The sequence below is a fragment of the Colletotrichum jinshuiense genome, chromosome 8, assembly GCF_051148585.1.
Source record: "Colletotrichum jinshuiense chromosome 8, complete sequence".
Taxonomy (NCBI): domain Eukaryota; kingdom Fungi; phylum Ascomycota; class Sordariomycetes; order Glomerellales; family Glomerellaceae; genus Colletotrichum; species Colletotrichum jinshuiense.
Window position 1 is genome coordinate 713,776 of NC_139315.1, and position 17,411 is coordinate 731,186.

General features: G+C 51.6%; 7 protein-coding genes across 7 annotated transcripts; 3 read left to right on the forward strand and 4 right to left on the reverse strand.

Annotated features, from left to right (window-relative positions):
* Positions 1-808: 808 nt before the first annotated feature.
* On the forward strand, positions 809-2,675 carry EsH8_VIII_000206 (uncharacterized protein; the record flags this gene model as incomplete). The annotated part of the gene is made up of 2 exons (XM_083269248.1): positions 809-838; positions 888-2,675. 2 exons carry the CDS (start codon positions 809-811, stop codon positions 2,673-2,675), a joined length of 1,818 nt encoding a protein of 605 aa, XP_083129016.1.
* A 338-nt stretch (positions 2,676-3,013) lies between these two features.
* EsH8_VIII_000207 (uncharacterized protein) lies at positions 3,014-3,931 on the reverse strand (the record flags this gene model as incomplete). Its single annotated transcript, XM_083269249.1, has 1 exon — positions 3,014-3,931. The coding sequence occupies one exon, from the start codon at positions 3,929-3,931 to the stop codon at positions 3,014-3,016; it is 918 nt and encodes a 305-aa protein (XP_083129017.1).
* A 5,096-nt stretch (positions 3,932-9,027) lies between these two features.
* On the reverse strand, positions 9,028-9,778 carry EsH8_VIII_000208 (uncharacterized protein; the record flags this gene model as incomplete). The annotated part of the gene is made up of 2 exons (XM_083269250.1): positions 9,028-9,490; positions 9,555-9,778. 2 exons carry the CDS (start codon positions 9,776-9,778, stop codon positions 9,028-9,030), a joined length of 687 nt encoding a protein of 228 aa, XP_083129018.1.
* A 1,434-nt stretch (positions 9,779-11,212) lies between these two features.
* EsH8_VIII_000209 (FAD-binding oxidoreductase) lies at positions 11,213-12,802 on the forward strand (the record flags this gene model as incomplete). The annotated part of the gene is made up of 2 exons (XM_083269251.1): positions 11,213-11,491; positions 11,549-12,802. 2 exons carry the CDS (start codon positions 11,213-11,215, stop codon positions 12,800-12,802), a joined length of 1,533 nt encoding a protein of 510 aa, XP_083129019.1.
* Positions 12,803-13,203: 401 nt separating this feature from the next.
* Positions 13,204-13,773, reverse strand: EsH8_VIII_000210 (GNAT family N-acetyltransferase; the record flags this gene model as incomplete). The annotated part of the gene is made up of 1 exon (XM_083269252.1): positions 13,204-13,773. The coding sequence occupies one exon, from the start codon at positions 13,771-13,773 to the stop codon at positions 13,204-13,206; it is 570 nt and encodes a 189-aa protein (XP_083129020.1).
* A 902-nt stretch (positions 13,774-14,675) lies between these two features.
* Positions 14,676-15,431, forward strand: EsH8_VIII_000211 (uncharacterized protein; the record flags this gene model as incomplete). The annotated part of the gene is made up of 1 exon (XM_083269253.1): positions 14,676-15,431. One exon carries the CDS (start codon positions 14,676-14,678, stop codon positions 15,429-15,431), a length of 756 nt encoding a protein of 251 aa, XP_083129021.1.
* A 495-nt stretch (positions 15,432-15,926) lies between these two features.
* On the reverse strand, positions 15,927-16,880 carry EsH8_VIII_000212 (uncharacterized protein; the record flags this gene model as incomplete). The annotated part of the gene is made up of 2 exons (XM_083269254.1): positions 15,927-16,344; positions 16,411-16,880. 2 exons carry the CDS (start codon positions 16,878-16,880, stop codon positions 15,927-15,929), a joined length of 888 nt encoding a protein of 295 aa, XP_083129022.1.
* Positions 16,881-17,411: the final 531 nt, after the last annotated feature.

The window sequence follows — 17,411 nt, forward strand, 5'->3', positions numbered from 1 at the left end:
CGTTTCCACGGATGCATTGTTTTGTGCCATACAACCTTTGAGAGCCTGCCACAATATCCGTGTCTTAATTCCACCGCCGATACACCGGAAATTTTGGATTATTAATAAACAACAGTACTTACTCTTTTTGGAATCGCGCGACTTTCACTGCACGGGCTAGTTTATTACATGACGGGCTATGCAAAGTGGTGCAATGCCAAGAGGGAAGCGGGGACAGTATTATCCGAGTCAGTCCGCTCCCCTTCCCTCCCATCCGAATCTCCGGGAAAGCGGCGGAAGACAAAGGGGCGCTTACAAGCTTTCCGGGTATCAACGTTTACAAGCTGCACCAGCTTCAGGTTTACTAGGACAATGGAGCCCGCCGATGCTTTGACTCCGAGCCTTTCGTTGGTCAATTCTCCCCCGGCCCAGAAACGCCGGAAACTCCGCAAGGGCACGCAAAGTTGCTGGGAGTGTAAACGACGCAAAGCCCGTTGTACCTTTTCCGTCGCCACTCAGGACATATGCGAGGGCTGTAAGCGTCGTGGGACCGATTGTGTCAGTCAAGAAATTACAGACCAGCCGCCTCCTCCTGGTAGCAACAGACATATCGTGGATAGGCTAGGCCAGGTAGAGGCGCTCGTTGGACGGTTGCTCAAAGCCACCCACTCCAATCGTCATATTGAAGAGCGCCTGCTGTCACGGGCAAGGGTGGAAACACAAAGTTGGAGCCACAGAGATGAGCTAAGCCGCTCCGGATCCCCAGTCGTTCTATCTGGCACTATCACTTACACTCCTGCCTCTTCAAATGCCGACCTCCATTCACAAAATGCCTACTCAGGGCTCGAAACAGAAGTGTGTTCGATTTATTGCCTCCAAACATGGAAACTAAGCTGACTACGTGGTAGATCTATACTCAAAAGTCCATCTCAGGAATAAACGTGCCACAAACCAACGTGCCTTTTGGGGAAGATACATCGCCGCCAGGGACCCACGATGCCTTATCGCAAGGCCTCATTGCCGCTTGGCCAAGCCAAAAAGATCTTGATGTCATTTTGGATATCCCGATAGGGCCTTCACAACAAATCATCAAGGCAGTGCTTTGCGACCGAACAGATTTGATTGGCACAACACTGCTCTCATCCAGGGATTTGCTGCAATCACCGTCGTTGGGATCCCATCCAGTTTTGATTGCGCGACAGCTCCTGGTGTTGGCAACATACCTCCAGGGCATGCCATCCTCATCTGCTCACCATCTCGAGAAGCTCGGCACTAGTTCACAGGAGATCATGTCTCGGGCTGTGAAGACGGCGCACAACTTGGTGACGTGCAACGACGAATTGGTTGCCTCAATTGAAGGCATTGAGTGCATTATGCTCGAAGGTCTGTACGAAAATTATGCTGGAGACCTTCGTCGATCGTGGCTTGCCGCGCGCCGAGCGGTCATGATTGCACAGATGCTAGGTCTGAATAGGGGCGTCAAGCCGACCTCCTTGGTCAGTTCTGACATTGAACCCGATGATGTATGGTATCGACTTGTTCAACTCGACCGCTACCTATCACTTATGCTGGGGCTGCCGCAAAGCTCTGTCCAAGACTTCTTCGCCCATCCGGAGACACTTGAGTCCTGCACGCCTTCAGACCGTATGCGCCGCCTCTGCACCGTCGCCTGCGGGCATTTGATCCAAAGGGGGCCCACCGAAATGTATGACCCCAATACAACCAAGGAAATCGACAAGCTGCTGCAAGGTGCCTCTGAGTCAATGCCAGCTCAGTGGTGGCTGATCCCGGTGTTATCCTCTAACGCTACCCAACTGGAAAGGATCCAAGATTCTATTCGCTTCAACGACCACTTGATGTACTATCATCTTCTTCTGCAGCTGTATTTTCCATACATATTGCACTCAGAAACTGGGCGTGAATATGATCATCACAAAATGACGGTCGTCACAGCGAGTCGTGATATTCTCTCCAGATTCATGTTCTTCCGCACATTCCAACCTGCGCGTTACTATTGCCGAGGAGTGGACCTGATGACCTTTTTATCCAGCACGGCCTTATGCTTGGCTCACATCAGTTGCGACCAACGCCCTAGCACGGCCGACGACACTGGCTTTCATTTCCTTGCACATCAGCGGCTGAGTGACCGGGGAATGTTGGAACAAACGCTTACCGTCATGCAGGGGCTTATTCGTGTCAATAACGACGCAATCGGCACACTTGTGGCTACACTTCTCAAACATATCCTGATCATTGAGGAGAACATAGCATCAGGAGCCAAGTACACTGTTACCTCTACACCGCAGTCTCGGAAAGACGAGGGTCTCGGCTACCAGGTGACATCCACAAACAATGATACCGTCCTGAATATATTTATTCCTCATTTTTCGGTCATAAAAATCGAGCTCCAAGGATCTGGACAAGAAAAACTACAGACAAACGTCCCGAAACTTCCCCGCGAAGGAAGTCTTCCACCCATGGAATCAGAGGGGAACGAGCTGGGTAGCATTTCCTCGAGTAGCTCGCCGCGGCCGATACTTCGAGCTACAAATAGTGATCTTGAGGAACCTCAAGAGCAGAGAAACGAATGTGACGATCCGCCTATAATTGACCAGAACGCAATTGGTGATGATTGGGAGTTGGAGGGTCTGGACTTTAACTTTTTGGATGGTTTTGTTCCGGGAAATTTCGATTAGACACCCGAGGTAGCTAGATCGCATTCACGAAGCACACGTCATAAGTCTATACATAAGCAAGATGAACTCGAATATATTTTGCATAAACGTCATAAGTGTTCTGGCTAATCATGGGGAAAACGGTTGGATATATAGCCGTGAGTGACATCGCTTAATTACTTGACTCACTGGGTTCAAGAGTCACAATCATTGTACTTCCAAGTATTGTTGGACCAAAGAATTTATGCACTGCAGCAGCCAAGAGCGAGTAAATGTGTATGTAGAGATCCCCACATACTTTGCATTTAAGAAGTCAACATAATATTTAACCAACATGTTACTAGGGCCTTTGATCACAGTTATACCAAACCTAAGTGTCTCAGAGCAGTCCATACACGATGGACATTGCTTCCCATTCCATTCGCTGGCAACTGCGAGCCCATCAAGTTTCTGATGACAATCTGATCCATGTTATCCATCAGCTCCCACAGCTCCCTGAGAACTTCCAACTCGAATCTAGATTCGCGGAAGATGCGGGCGTAGCCCAAAAACATCATCTGCACCGCCAAGGGTGGCAGGAATGCCTCCACGCTCGGCATGAACTCGAGGAGAAACTCAGCAATGGGCCGCGCCAGCATCTCAGAGCAGCCCAATGCGCGGTCCTGGTCGAGGACGCAGCAGAGTATAAACACGTGCCAGAATATCTCGTGAACCGTCGCAGCTCGATTGCGGGCGTTGGCGAGGAGGAATCGTGGACGGGAAAACATGTCAAAGCTGCCGCCTCCCGCTCCATAAGGCGAAGCGTATGAATGGCAGAGGCCCTCGAGGTGTCGGAAGATGAACGTCGCGGCGTGCGAAAAGGCGTCGTTGAAGCCCTGTGGGTCTATGAGTCCGCCCGTGAAGCCGTGATCGTAACCGCGCAAAAAGTCGGGAACTGGGAAAAGGCTGCGGTTCATATAGCTTCGGGTCCGTGGCAGGTGTTCGTGCAAGACGTCTCGGTCAACCAGAACGCGGGAGCCGTCGGCGAGGACTACGGTGACGCGGTTGCGTAGACGGCCAGGCCCGTCGTGACGGAGGGGCGTTGAGCCAAAGTTGTTGGTTATGTTAAAGAGCTGGGCAAAGTCAAAAAGTCGTGGGCCCGGGTTGACAAATGGTGGCCCGTTAGGACCCCGAGGATAGGTATTGTAGTTGTTGATGTTTACTCTACTACCAGCAACGTTGCTGAAGGTGGACCAGGAGTAGTCTGGTTGAGGCTGGTAGTGCCACGAGCGGAACATCTTGATGATGCGTTGGCAATAATCTTCATGGGAGAAGAGTTGGACAGTATGGCGCTTGCTCAAGACAAGAGGTACATGCAGAGAAAATGGCTTCATCTTGTAGGTTTTATCTTAACAGTGTAAAGTTGCACCTGTGCTACAGCCGGCTATGGGTACATATGAAGGCCGATGTTTGCTTGTCTGGACTATGTTTGTTGCCGCTCACCGCATCGGTACGCCGTGAGAACATTCTTGCGGTGAAAATACTTGATCGGCAAGTAGCCGAAAACAATCGGACGACTCGTCCCAAGGCAGACTTGCCAATGATGTAGTAGTGAATTACTTGGACCAAGTGATGGAAAATTCCTCCCGTCGCGGCGAGAGAAGACCCCGCGCAAAGCATGTAGCAACAAGAAAAATATTAGACTGTAGATCTTCTATTTGAACGTACACCGATGCGGCCATTACGAAGTTCACTGGTGTGCGACGAGATTGATGGCGAATGCCTCGGAAAGACCGTACGTCACGATCCACTATTTCGTCTCGGCACTGCACATTTGGCTGATGACCCATTGGGATGAAATCTTGTAAGCCCTGAGCGGCATGGTGGACGCGCCCGTCGGTACCGATAGAAAGATGGTGGTGATGTCAATCACGCCGGAATAGATTATAATCAAGGAAGATGAGAAGTGGCCTTTGGAAAGGAGACGAGAGCGTGACGCAACCCACCCTTATCAGGATCACATGGACCAATATGGACTGGTAAAGGGCCCAATGCTGGCTCGGCCAATTTGGAGGATGAAGATCCAGGAGACACCAATATGAGGCCTCCGTAGAGAACATTTATTAATTTCTCTCCAAGTAAGACTTTATTGATAATCTTATAGTATATATGTGCTTTTCAGCATGCTCACCTGTTGAGAAAGTGCGGAGTTGGATCGTCACGAAGCTACTAAACTTCACAGGAAGAACCAAGAACACAACCAATCTACTTGAAGCCAGTATGGATCACCTGAAATGTAATGAAGTGAAATAATATGCATGTATGGATCTCTCGATAGGCGTCCAAAAAAGAAAAGGGGCCAGTTTTGTTTGATTGCAGCGGTGGCTGGGAAACAAACAATTTCGGGGACACACTCAAGCAATGATATGGTCGAATTAAGTCTATATTGCATGATCGTCAACAATGGTCCCCTCAACGATCTCCCCAATCCAGTCATTTACATTAACCTTTTTGAGGATGCCAAAATACTCGAGGGATCATGCCTTACATTTCGCTCTTACTGTGGCATCATCAGCTGGGATTCCATCCATTTGGACTCTATTATGGCAGTGAGCGGTGGATTTGTCGCAAATTTTAGAGGGGTAAAAATATGGATTGATATGCGATTATTGAATTCAGGAAGTTGGGCTGTCTACCACCCTTGTTTTTGACTGGGAAGAAAGATAGCGTCATGTTATGGGGGGTCCTACAGATGAATCCCAACGCGTTTTCTATCTGCTATACCGCATCCAACGACGGATCAACGTAGCCATTGTTCTTCCGATCACTGTAGTTGTTACAGTTGTAGTAGTATTTGCCGTCGCACTTAAAGGCAGCGGCTCTGTGGGTACCACCGCTATCGCATTGGTTAATGTCGCACAAGTTCGCATGGTGGTAATGTAAGTTGAGAAAACGGCAAGCTCATTCACCCACAATACGCTGCAAAAAACTATATCCTGACTTTCTTAGCGACAGAAAAAAAATTCAGTCAACTTGCAGAGTGCCCCCAGGCGAAAAGATAGGTTAATATAGATACAGTAGAAGATTGATGTTTAGCCTTTATAACCGTTAGGCTTATAACCTTATACAATTTTCCCTTTCTTACCTAAACACATCCCATTAAATTAGATATCAAAACCTAACCCTTTTTAAATATCTTATGCAACATATAGCTTGCAGGGCAGTGAGGTACGTGTCGTAATACTGTGTAAATATTAGCTTTTGTGTCCCAGTGTTAAAGAAATTATGTGATGAAACAAAATTCGACTAACTTTACGGTATTGATGTGTGTCATTTTGATTTGGTGGATCTGAAGCATCGCTGAAAGGGTCGATTGCAAACTTTCAAGTTCGTTTCTAACATCTCTGATTTCGTTCTTCCGCAACACCCACATTGTTGCATTCTTCACAGCATGGGTTAACCTGTCGGGGGTTCGGAATTGACAAAGGATATACCCTAGCTCCCTTAGTATTCTTTCACTATCCTCAATAATCTGCCAGCCAAGGTTCTGTAACTTGCCGGCAGGCATAGTGTTGAGAATGACCTCATATGCTGCATGGAGAATAGTGGAATATTGCTTCAAAACTCGAGAAACCTTCATTAACTCTTTGGACCTTTTTGTGTCGCGATAGATCTGTGAAGCCTTAAAGGAGAGCCCGACTGCCATAGTGACAAATTCCAAGATGTTCGCTGCAAGACTCAAGGTCGACAAAGGATCGAGCAAGGATGGCGAATTCTTGACATTGTTGTTTGCTCGGTCATGAGACCACGATCTGGACGAGCCACCGTCCTCATTGTTTTGAAGCCCATCTGGTGCATTGCTGCAAGTTGTCTCGTTGTTATGTATAAAAAGCCGCGTTGTAAGACCCTGTCTTTCTACATAGCGTCGTTCTTCTCCAGACAACTCTGAGAGATTAAGCGAGCGGAGGTACTCGTTAATTTCTTCTGCTATGGTCGTATCATCGCTATCATAACGCTTTGCTGTGCGTTCTTCTTCCATTACATGGATGTCTTCAACCAAGGTATGATTGTGTACTGCTGTAGTTGGAAGAAGCTGGGGCTGTGAATTTATTGGCAGGTGTGCCTGGACTGGGTGGTCATCTGTTGGCTGATCCGGCAAAGTACGAACTCGTCCCTGCATTTCTACTGGCATCCCGCCTCTGGTAAGAAGGCGCTCGTAGACAAGGTCGGTAATTACGTCCACCTTTTGATGTATGAGCCTTTCACTGAGATCACTGAGCTTCCAGTTGACGGAGTGGTTCACGTGGTACGTTGACTGAGGCGGCACTCTCACCGACGATAACGTCCCCGGGCCCATGCCAAGCATCCCCTGAGGCTGGGTAATGCTTATCAAAGCTGACCTGAATGTAAAAAGTTAGTGGAAACCTCGCAACATCAAGTATTAGAGATTACATCGGGTAAATAACACAACCTACAGGACGCTGGTACTGATCATAAGCTTCAGATGGTCTAGTTGGGCCGAAAGGCCTTGCCTGAACTTTCCAAGGTCATCAGTAGCCATCAAGGCCCACTGTATCTTTCTTGGGCTGCTTGAAATCACCCCGCGCTGCGACTGCTCGGCCAGAGATTTTTCATAGTTCGAAATGCTTTTCCGAAAGTCATTGATAAAGGACTCGAGAGCTGAGGAGCTGTGTGTGATCTGGGAATGGAATGATTCGGGGAGGCTTGAGAGATCCAAGCTTCGAAGTTCTTGCATAGCAGAAAGAAATGCCTCACACTGCCGCACAGCAAGCTGGAATTCGGATCTAGAGCCGCCCTCATCCTGAAGAGCCTGTATAACCTTAGCGGTAAACTTAGTGAAAAGTACAATATCCCCAGGACTAAATCTGAACATTGAAAAGGGTTTTCAGTACTGAAAGACTCTTGGTTTTGGGTCGGTCATGTCAAGCTGCGAAGATTTGGTCACAATGTGAAGGGATAAACTCACAGATTACCCCGCAATGACGAACCGACCTTCATGTAGGCTTTGCTGCTGACCAACAGGCAAGGCATACCGCTTCTGCCTCTCGGCCAACAGGTGCGCGTGACATGTGGTTTCGCTTATCATCGACTTATTGCAGTATATCTACCTTGGAAAATTCTACCGAGTACTAAAAAATTCTGGTTTGCGGGGTTGCCGAACTGCACAACTATCGGAATGGGCGGCAATGTAGCCTGACTGCATCATCCATCCTGTTGCATTCTCAGTCATCAACGTGCATTTAAGTCTTATCAGAGCAAATTGAGCCTAATCAGACATCGTCAGACAGCTTTACCACTAATATTCCATTCTTAGCGTAATACTAAGGCCTTCTACTAAGTCACTTGTTCGTACATACGTCTGCAGCGGAGGTGACCACTGAGCAACACGGCAAACACTCAACCATCCCCCTCCCCCCCCCCCCCCCCCCCCCAAAAAAAAAAGGACGATTGTTTTGTTGTGGTAAGCGGAACCTAGGGTACGTGGCAGTCGCTGGTTGTGTTATAGTGTTTTGTATCCATCCCACTACCTTGCCCCTACAGTGAAGGTCATCCGACCTAAGATGGACAAATCCTTGCATTCTTTGGGTGATTAACGCGGCACATGCTCTCTTTTATATCGCTCTGAGATCGCAGGCCAGGGGTCAAAAGGTTCTTGACTCAGAAGCTAGCCGTAAGGAACCGATTCTAAGCGCCCGTTTAGGCTCCATGGTCATAAGCTCAGTTCCAATTTCTATCAAGTCAAGCCAGCCAGCAACCCCTCAGCTCAAACCAGCTGAAGCTAAAGCTTTAACTGTTCAGTTTTAAATATGGAAGCGTAAAACCTTCGCGGCTAATTTGGTTTCAAATTCAAGCCGTACTTTTGTTTTCTGCCCGGGGGTTGATCGGTAACCTTTACTGGTAAATTTTTTTTATTTTTTTTTAAGTTTAGATGGCTATGTCAGTCAGTTTGCTGGGCTGAGGTATCTCCAGGCACATATGCCTACATGCCTTCAGTTGCTAGTGCCATGCAGGCCAGTCAGTCTAAACAGCCATCTTAACAAATTTGACTACTTCTTTTCGCTTGTGGGCGCTACTGTAACAATGATTGACTCCTGATACAGTAGGTCCTCCGGGCTGAAGCTTGTGGGCTGGGTTGGCTCTAGGCCTGACTTCCGCAGCCCAGGGAATTGCGAAGATCAATAGAGAAAGAGATCTAGTGACATCCTGTGTTTATAGAGTGCTAGGCAATAGAGGGATATGTTTGGTCCTAATTGTGAATATTGATAAGATTTACTAAAAGAGGGTGTTATTGATCTATCGATTTATTTAAACGAATGTTCCTTAAAACAAATGAGATGAAGCTATAAAATTGAAATGGCCTTTGTGATCTCGTCTACTCCGTCTTCTTGTCAAGCACATGGCAACTTAGCTGGAAGTTCACTGCCCGAAGCGACGCTTTAATGCCCTTGATGGATCTCACAGCTTCGATGTAAGCTTCTGTCCCGCAAGCCTTTTTGTATGCCTCAATATTGGACCATCCGACAAATGCCATAATGAAGCAATCGGCCTCCGGTCCCTTCTGCTCCGTCATGGCAGGATTGTTTCCCACCTCCCAACCGTAGCTGGTTGCCTTAACCTCGGGGTTGTTACCAAAGCTATGCTCTAAAATGTGCTGTAGCTGTTTGGCTGTTGCGTCTTTCTCGGCGGCCGAGATGTCCGAAGGGAAGTAAAGAGTGAAGACATCCGTTGGGTGAGACCGTAGAGCCTCCGGCAGAGAGGGCGTAGCGGCGATATGCTTTGAGAATTCGCCGTGTGTCAAGACCTTTGGCAGGTCTTTGACCGCCTCTCCGCCAAACCTAGTAGATTTCAGTCTCCAGCTCGTTCACAGCGCCAGAATCGGGCAGTACCGGGGGCTCTCACGTTTTGGCAAAGTTGACATGGTCCTCGATCGAGTCCCAGTCAAAGAAACCCCAGACCCTGGACGGATCGTCGGACTGCAAGCCTAGATAGATCCGATGAGGAGCTCCCGGCGCTGCATTGATTTTCTTGTAGACCCCCATGAAGATCTCGCCTTCTGGCGTGGATTCGTCCATGATGTTAAGGCCAGGCTTGACGCCCATGCAGCCCAGTTCGGTGACGGTCATGGTTGAAGCTACAGTGACTTGCAGCGCAAAGCTCTAGTTTTATAGGGAAATAAAAAATGGTCTTTTTTTTCGAAACCCAGGTATGACAAAAAGGTTAATGAGTTAGGATGTTGGTGTCGCTGAAAATAAGGACAAACGGTAGCATCGCATGGTTATTTAATGCTGCCTTGGTTGATTGATGCCTGTTTCAACTCGTAATTGCGTACGTCATAATAGTTGAGGCAGCAATCGTCGTGTGCCGCCCCGATTTTGCTATACTTCCAGCAACGTTGTGGTTTCATGGATGCCTGGTGTGTCAACGTCAGCCACTCGCTTTCGCATACCATCATGAAGGCCGATCGCGACACAGCCAGCAAGTTCAACTGGCCATTTAGTCTATCCGCCTATAACTGCAATAAAATATTCGCTTCACTGAGACAATCATACTCTGTTCATTCGCCTGTGTTACTTTTAACTTTGCTGGCGTCAATCTGGTCTGGCAGTTATCCTCGATCTTGGCGAACTTTGTGTAAGAGCCCTTCTTGACTATCCTGCGCTTTTTCTAACCTTTATTGTCAAAGTGTGTTTTAATTGGCTTGATCAACTATTATGCAGCTACCACCTAATAGCCCTGTGTTTTGAAGCCCTCATAGTTATTTCTAAGCAGCAGCCGCTATTATAAATATTTGTAGCCATGGCCACTGGTAATATTTCGAGATTGAGTGGGGACATTGATAGTCTTCCTAGGCGTAATATAATGGTAGTTGACATTAACCAACAATGACAATAGATCAAAGAGCCTTCAGTGCAGGCAAACGTGGCTGCGCTGTTTCCAACACTGCATAGAATGGACTACAAAGCTGCACCCCACGCCTTGTCGGTTAAATCCGAGTCCACATCAAAAGGTTAGTGATGCAATGAGAACAAAATAAAGCCCAATTCAGTAGTCACTACGATCGTGACAAGGGCTAAGCGAAGCGCAACCACCACTTGTGAAATTGTTCGACACGAAGGCTCGCTAGACGTCGAATTAGGAACAATGGCCAGCCCATTTTCGCCAAGCCCGAAGCCTGCATATTTTAGCCTCTGCCATGTGTCAGCCAGAAGCAATTATTGGTACCGCAGTACGGAACCACATGCAGACTTGGGGAAAGGGATAGATAATATGCAACAGCGGGAAGTGGCCAAATGGGATGTGGGAGGTATTTCCTTTTGCAGCCCGTTAATACCATCAAGGGAGGATGTAACCTGGTCTGCTGACGCTATCAACCATGCAGATTTATCTGCGAGACAAAACACATTCGTCGCTAGCGCCGGGAAGATTGTTTATAATACATATAGGACATGTATACCGTACCTGTTGGGTCAACATCGAGCCCGAACCCGTAAATTGCAGCCTGATCCCGTCGTCAACCACCATCTTGCGAAACAACCCCCCGGTTGATCTGATTGGAAATGAAGGGTCATCTTTCACTCTTTGTCTTCGCGCTTCTCATAACCTTGACGGTTTGCGATGGCATTCCAGACCACTTCCAGAGCTTCCTTGCCACCCGCCGCCGGTTAACCCCGGAAAAAGTGCGACGGGAGCTTGGCTGCCGAATCTCCAAGGACTCGTCCATCTTCGGACCGGACGATGGCCGCTATGCAGATGCCACCTCGAGATGGAACACCTTTTCCATGCCTCAGATCCAAGTCGTCGTCGTGCCTGGCAAGGAGTCTGATGTATCGAATGTTGTAAGTCCCAGAGAGCGAGCACGTACCCAAACTCGCATTTTCTTACCATGCCCCCAGATCAAATACTGCAACGAAAACAGCATAGAATTCCTGGCTGTCAACCGCGCCCACGGCTGGCCCGATAGCCTGGGATCTTTCAACGGCATTCAGATCAACTTGGCAAACCTCCGCAGCATCGCCATCCAACCGGACGGCAAATCGGCATGGTTCGGGGGCGGCGCTTACGGCGGCCCAGTCACGACGTATCTCTACGACCGAGGCTACGTCACGACCACCGGTGCGTGCGATTGCGTCGGTCTGATGGGCCCCGGGCTCGGGGGTGGCCATGGCCGGCATGAAGGCCTCTACGGCATGATCAGCGACAACATCCGACAGCTCAACGTCGTGCTGGCCAATGGAAAATCCATCCGGGTCAGCAAGACGAGTCACAGCGATCTGCTGTGGGCAATGAAAGGCGCGGGCCACAATTTTGGCATCGTCACCAGCTTCGAGATGAACATCTTCCCGCGGGGCCCCGATACCTGGCATTACCGCAACTACGTCTGGCGAGGAGACAAACTCGAAGCCGTCTTCACGGCCCTCAATGCCTTTCACAACAACGGCACGACCCCGGTCAATATGACGATGAACCAAGGCATCTACCTCGTGAACGCTACCGTCACTACCGAGGAGCCGGTCATCTCCTGGACCTTCGCCTACCGCGGGACCGCGGAAGAAGCCGAGGGACACCTAGCACCGCTAAATGCCATCGAATCCGTCTACCGGGACTCTGGCGATGTGCCGTATTCCGCGCTCGCGGCGGCACAGGCGACGGACGAGGACTCCTTTGTCTGCCAACACGAGTATTTCCGGATTTCGGCCACTGCGGGCCTCCAAGTGTACAACGTGACCGCCGAGCGCCAGATATACGAGAGTTACAAGCGACGCCTCGCCGACTATCCCGGAATATTCATCGGGAGTGCGTTCCTTCACGAAGGCTACTCTACCGCGGCCGTGAAGGCCCAGAGACCGGAGGACTCGGCATATCCTTTCCGCGACGACAACCATCTTATGCTCGCTCTGGTCATGGTGCCTCCGGACAACCCTAGCGCAAAGCAGGCCGGACGAGAGTGGGCGAACGAGGTGAAGGATCTGTGGAATGGCGGGCAGCCGGGCCGACTGGCGCATGTTTATGTCAACTATGCACGTGGGGATGAGCCTATTGAAGAGGTGTTCGGCCACGAAGCCTGGCGCTTGAAGAGGCTCCGTCAGCTGAAGGCGAAGTACGACCCTCAAAATCGCTTCCGTTTTTATAACCCCATCGACGTGTAGAAGTTTGCGGGGTTTCGGCGGTGCACAGTGGCGGCACAACCATAAAAGGAAGAACAGAGTTGCATCCTGGTTCTGAAACGGGCACCAACGCGCCGGTATCTGGATTCAAGAGTGGGTTGATATTGATAACGTAGTGAGTTTATAAGGAGCTTTAGATCCGCTATTACCTGCCGAGTATGTTCTGAAGTGGTATGGCGGCTTCTGAGTCTCCATGTGCCTAAATAGCGGCTAGTGAAGGCACGATTTATACGACTCGAGCAAATCATAATTCTTCTTCCCACCTAGTCTAGCCATGAACTGATCATATTGAGGGGTAGTCGGTGCAATGAGTATTGAACACACATGCAGACATAAAAAATATTTACACAATCATCAGATTAGTCCACGGGAGCGCAACCCTTTCAATTCTTCAAGTCGTCCCTGAGGATGGAGTACACCATCTCATCCATGAGCACCCCGTCCTTGAGCACAGCCCTGCGCAGCCGTCCCTCCAGCACGAACCCGCTCTTCTCCAGCAGCTTCTGGCTCGCTAGGTTCTCGGAAAACACGCCGGCCCACAGCCTCTCAACTTGGACCTTCTCGTCGCCCATGCCGTCAAACACCCACCTCGCCAGCGCGGGGACAACCTCGCTCATGATCTTCTGGCCCCAAGACTGCTCCCCGAGCCAGTACCCCAGCTCGTAGGTCTGCGAGTAGACGTCCTTGCCCGGGACGAGGCCGATGCTGCCGACGGGTGTGCCGGAGGGGCTGACGATGGCCCAGTTGCGGATCGGGGCGGTCTGGTTCATTTTGATCCAGCTTTCCGAGTCGGCAAGGGTGTAGGGGTGTGGGAAGCTGTTGCGCAGGAAGGCGGCCACGGCTTTGGAGTTTGCGGCCTCTGCGAGGGATGCGGCATCAGAGGGGTGGTACGGCCGGACGATGCTGTTCTGAAGAGTGAGGATCGGCGTGGGTAAATCCGATGAGGACGCCATATTGTAACTATCGTAGGGTTTCCCTAGCTCGAAATCCGGACAAGGCAGTGAGTGACCGAGTTATTTTGATGTCGAAGCTGGTGTTTACGTCGAAACATGGCATATTTTATCGGGTTGTCAAAGTATGACTAATACTTGTTTGAATCATTCCCCCGTTGCGGAGAGGCTATGAAATAGTCATACGGGAAGCTGCCCTTTGTGGAATAGCTCCCGATGGCGTGTGGTCCAATGTACAAAAGGGCCGCTGCAAGGATAAGGTGGGTGGGTAGGCAGCTGGATTCTTATCAACGGCCGGCACACTTCCGCAATAATGGACATCAGCTATACACGACAGAGACTGCAGATGTATGCAACTATTCGCAGGCAACTAGACTCACGCTTAAGACAACACGATCGGCCTGCTGCCACAGAAAAATAAGCATAAAATAAGAACGCATGCATGCGGGATCCAACGCCGCAGAGTGAGAATAACTAGGTGATTCCGGGCAAGACCGAATATCAAGACCGCTTCGGACTCTGAAGACCCGGCCCAGCCCGCCTTGGCACTCCCGAGGCGGGACGGACCTGATTTGGGGGTTTATGAAGCTTGGCATCCCCGTGGACCCTGGAATGTAAGCTTAGGCAACGGGATGAAGCCACGCCAATCCGCCACACCCCCGATGGACCAAGTCATCGTCAAATGGGCGCCCACGTGGGCGGTACCCCGGGACCTCGCTCCCGACAAAAACGCGCTACACCGACATCAGCCTCTTCTCAGCTACCCCTCACGCCCCCGACTACACCGTCCTTCCACCTTGGAGATATTTGGAACAGCGACGCAAAATCACACCCTCGCCGAAAGACGCAGCACTCCTACCCCTCCGAGGATAAAATCTTTCAATTGGGGGGACACAGTCAAAGCCATGGCCGCGCAGCAACCCGAGCAGGCCCGCGGCGACGGCCGGCCCCCGTACCCCGCCGGCGTCCCCAGCAAATTCGCCCCCTCCGGCGCCGTGCAGCCCTTCCCCGGAAACACCATCCTCATCCACCTCGCCGCCTCGGACCCCGTCTTCGCGTCCCTCGAGTCCCTCGGCGCCGCGCTCGCGTCCAGCAGGTTCTCGTCGTCCGTCGCCCTCCTCCCGCCCTCCAGCTACCACATGACCGTCTTCGAGGGCGTCTGCGACCAGGTCCGCCAGCCGGGCTACTGGCCCGCCGACCTCCCGCTGGACACGCCCCTGCAAGAGTGCACGTCCCATTTAGAAGAGAAGCTGTCCGGGCTCCGGCTGCGGGACGGGGACGCTCCGCGGCCGCCGCCGTACGACATGGCGATCGCGGGCTTCGACCCCCTCGACGTCGGCATCAGCCTGCGCCTCGAGGGCCGCGCGCCGTCCGTGACAGAGCGGCTGCGCGGCCTGAGGGGCCGGCTCGCAGCCGCGCTCCAGATCCGCCACCCGATCCACGACGAGTACGGGTTCCACATCAGCGTCGCCTACCTCCTCCGGCACCTGGACGACGCGGAGAAGCGGGAGCTCGAGGCGCTGCTGAGCGCGTTCTTCACGGGCATGCCCAAGACTCTCGCGCTGGGCGCGCCCGAGTTCTGCGTGTTTGGCGACATGTTTGCGTTCGAGCGGCGCTTTCACCTTGGAAGCATTGAGGAGGCATCCGCATCACAAACATGAACGAACCCCCCCCACCTGCCTCCAACCCACGCAAAGCGGAGCCGGGGATGGTTCCAAAAAGGAAACAGGGAGAGGGAATCACCAATACACTGGACTGGACTGGATGGACAGACACTACTGGAAAGGGCAAAAAAAGATACGCTTTCAATCGCTGCGAGGATTTGAGCCTCACGCGGGGGTCGAACCCGCAACCTTGAGATTAAGAGTCTCACGCTCTACCGATTGAGCTAGCAAGGCAGCTAAGCCGGATGTGGTTGTTGGCAAGTGGCGCCGGGTTCGCGCTTTGAGAATCCCACAGCCTCAACCCCGGTCTCCGCCGGCTTTCCGGCGCTTTCGGCGGGTCTCAACTTCCTAGAGGAGCGGGCCAGTCCATCCAAAGACTCGTATTGGCGGGTGAGGAAAGAAAATAAGAAGAATTGGGTATACGCTACACTCCAATGCACACATCCACACCCATGTACATCCATCTACGCTCGGTCATCTATAACCCCCTATTTACAAAATCCAGGCCGACTCGGTGTAGTCCTTGGCGCCCGTCTGCTGCGTGTTCTTGGAATACTTCATCCAGCACCAGTTGCCGTCCTCTCCCTGCTCGCCCGCGAAGATGTAGACCACGCCCTTGCAGGGGCCCTTCTTGGACTGCGGCTGGAGGCTGAAGGCCGCGCAGTACCGCAGGCACTCCTCAAAGTTCTTGGCGGGGAGCTGGGCGATGTCGTTGTAGAGGTAGTCCATGCCGCAGTCCTTGCTGAATGTGATGTTGGTGCCCGGGACCTCGTAAGTCAGTTCGGAGCTGGCCCCGGGGCACTTGTTCAAGGCGACGGCAGTGTCGGTCGCGGCGGGCTTGCTGAAGTCCAACGATGTTGTTGCTGAGGCAGTGGGTGTTGCCGTTGCCGAGGATGCGGGTTCCGAGAGGCTGCCCATAGTGTCAGTTGGTCAATGTTCCATATATAGTAAAAGGTTGCAACGGGGGGCAACTCACGCTGCTATTTCCGAGTTCTTGGACGCAATGGTTGCGCCCAGTGCTCCGGCGACGGCGATGAGCGTGGAGAGCAGGGCGACGCAAAAGACCATTAGCCAGAAAGTCCCCTTGTGCAAGCCACATATCCTGCCATCCTGGCTGCCACTGCCACCCTTCTCCGGCATGGGCGGAAGCGGGGCGTTGTTATTGTTGTTGTTGTACGTGGTTTCCGAGTAGTTGGTTTGGGGCGTGTGAGCGACATGGCTCTGGTCATAGTACGGCTGGGCATGTGCCGGCTGGTACGGCTGCGGCGCCGTGCTGTAGTTCGCTCCCGTGTTGACCTCCAGACCATCAGGGATGGCCTCGGCTTCAGGGCCGGGGCTGCCGTTGGGGTTCTTGAGCATCTTTTCGGCCTCGGGTGATATGGAGTGACTACTGTAGCCGCTGCTTCGGTTTGAATAGAATTGGTCGTGTGGACGCAGAGAAGCCATCGCACACACAAAATCGCAGGAAGGAGCGTCGAGATGAAGGAGGAGAGGGGGGAAGAAGAAACTTAAAGTCTCAGGCTGGCAGACGACGCAGAGGGAAGAATTGGTAGAAAAGCGAGAGTGAGATCACCAGCACAGGTCCATGGGGGAGAACAGGGAATCGGGATACCAGGACAACAAACGTCTTGCAGGATTGGCGGGCGTATACTATCCTGCGCACATCAGGGGCGGGGCGCCATCAGCACTTGTACTGAATGGCCATGAGCCCACAGGCCTAGGACAAACTAGGATGCCATCGGTCCATCACCATCGCAGCAGCTATAAGGCTGGCGTGAAGAGCGGTAGGGGAGTGTTGGCGACACAGCAATGGTAGCATCTGCAGTTGGAGAGGCAGCAAAGCAACAAAATAGCAGGGGAGCACCGCCCCTGGGTGCGCTTGGCGGCGGACTAGAATGCTCGTCAGCGCGAGGTGCTTTGGTATTGGTACCGGGCCGCTAGGCTGTAATTAGCTGTGGTTGTCCAATCGAGAGACAA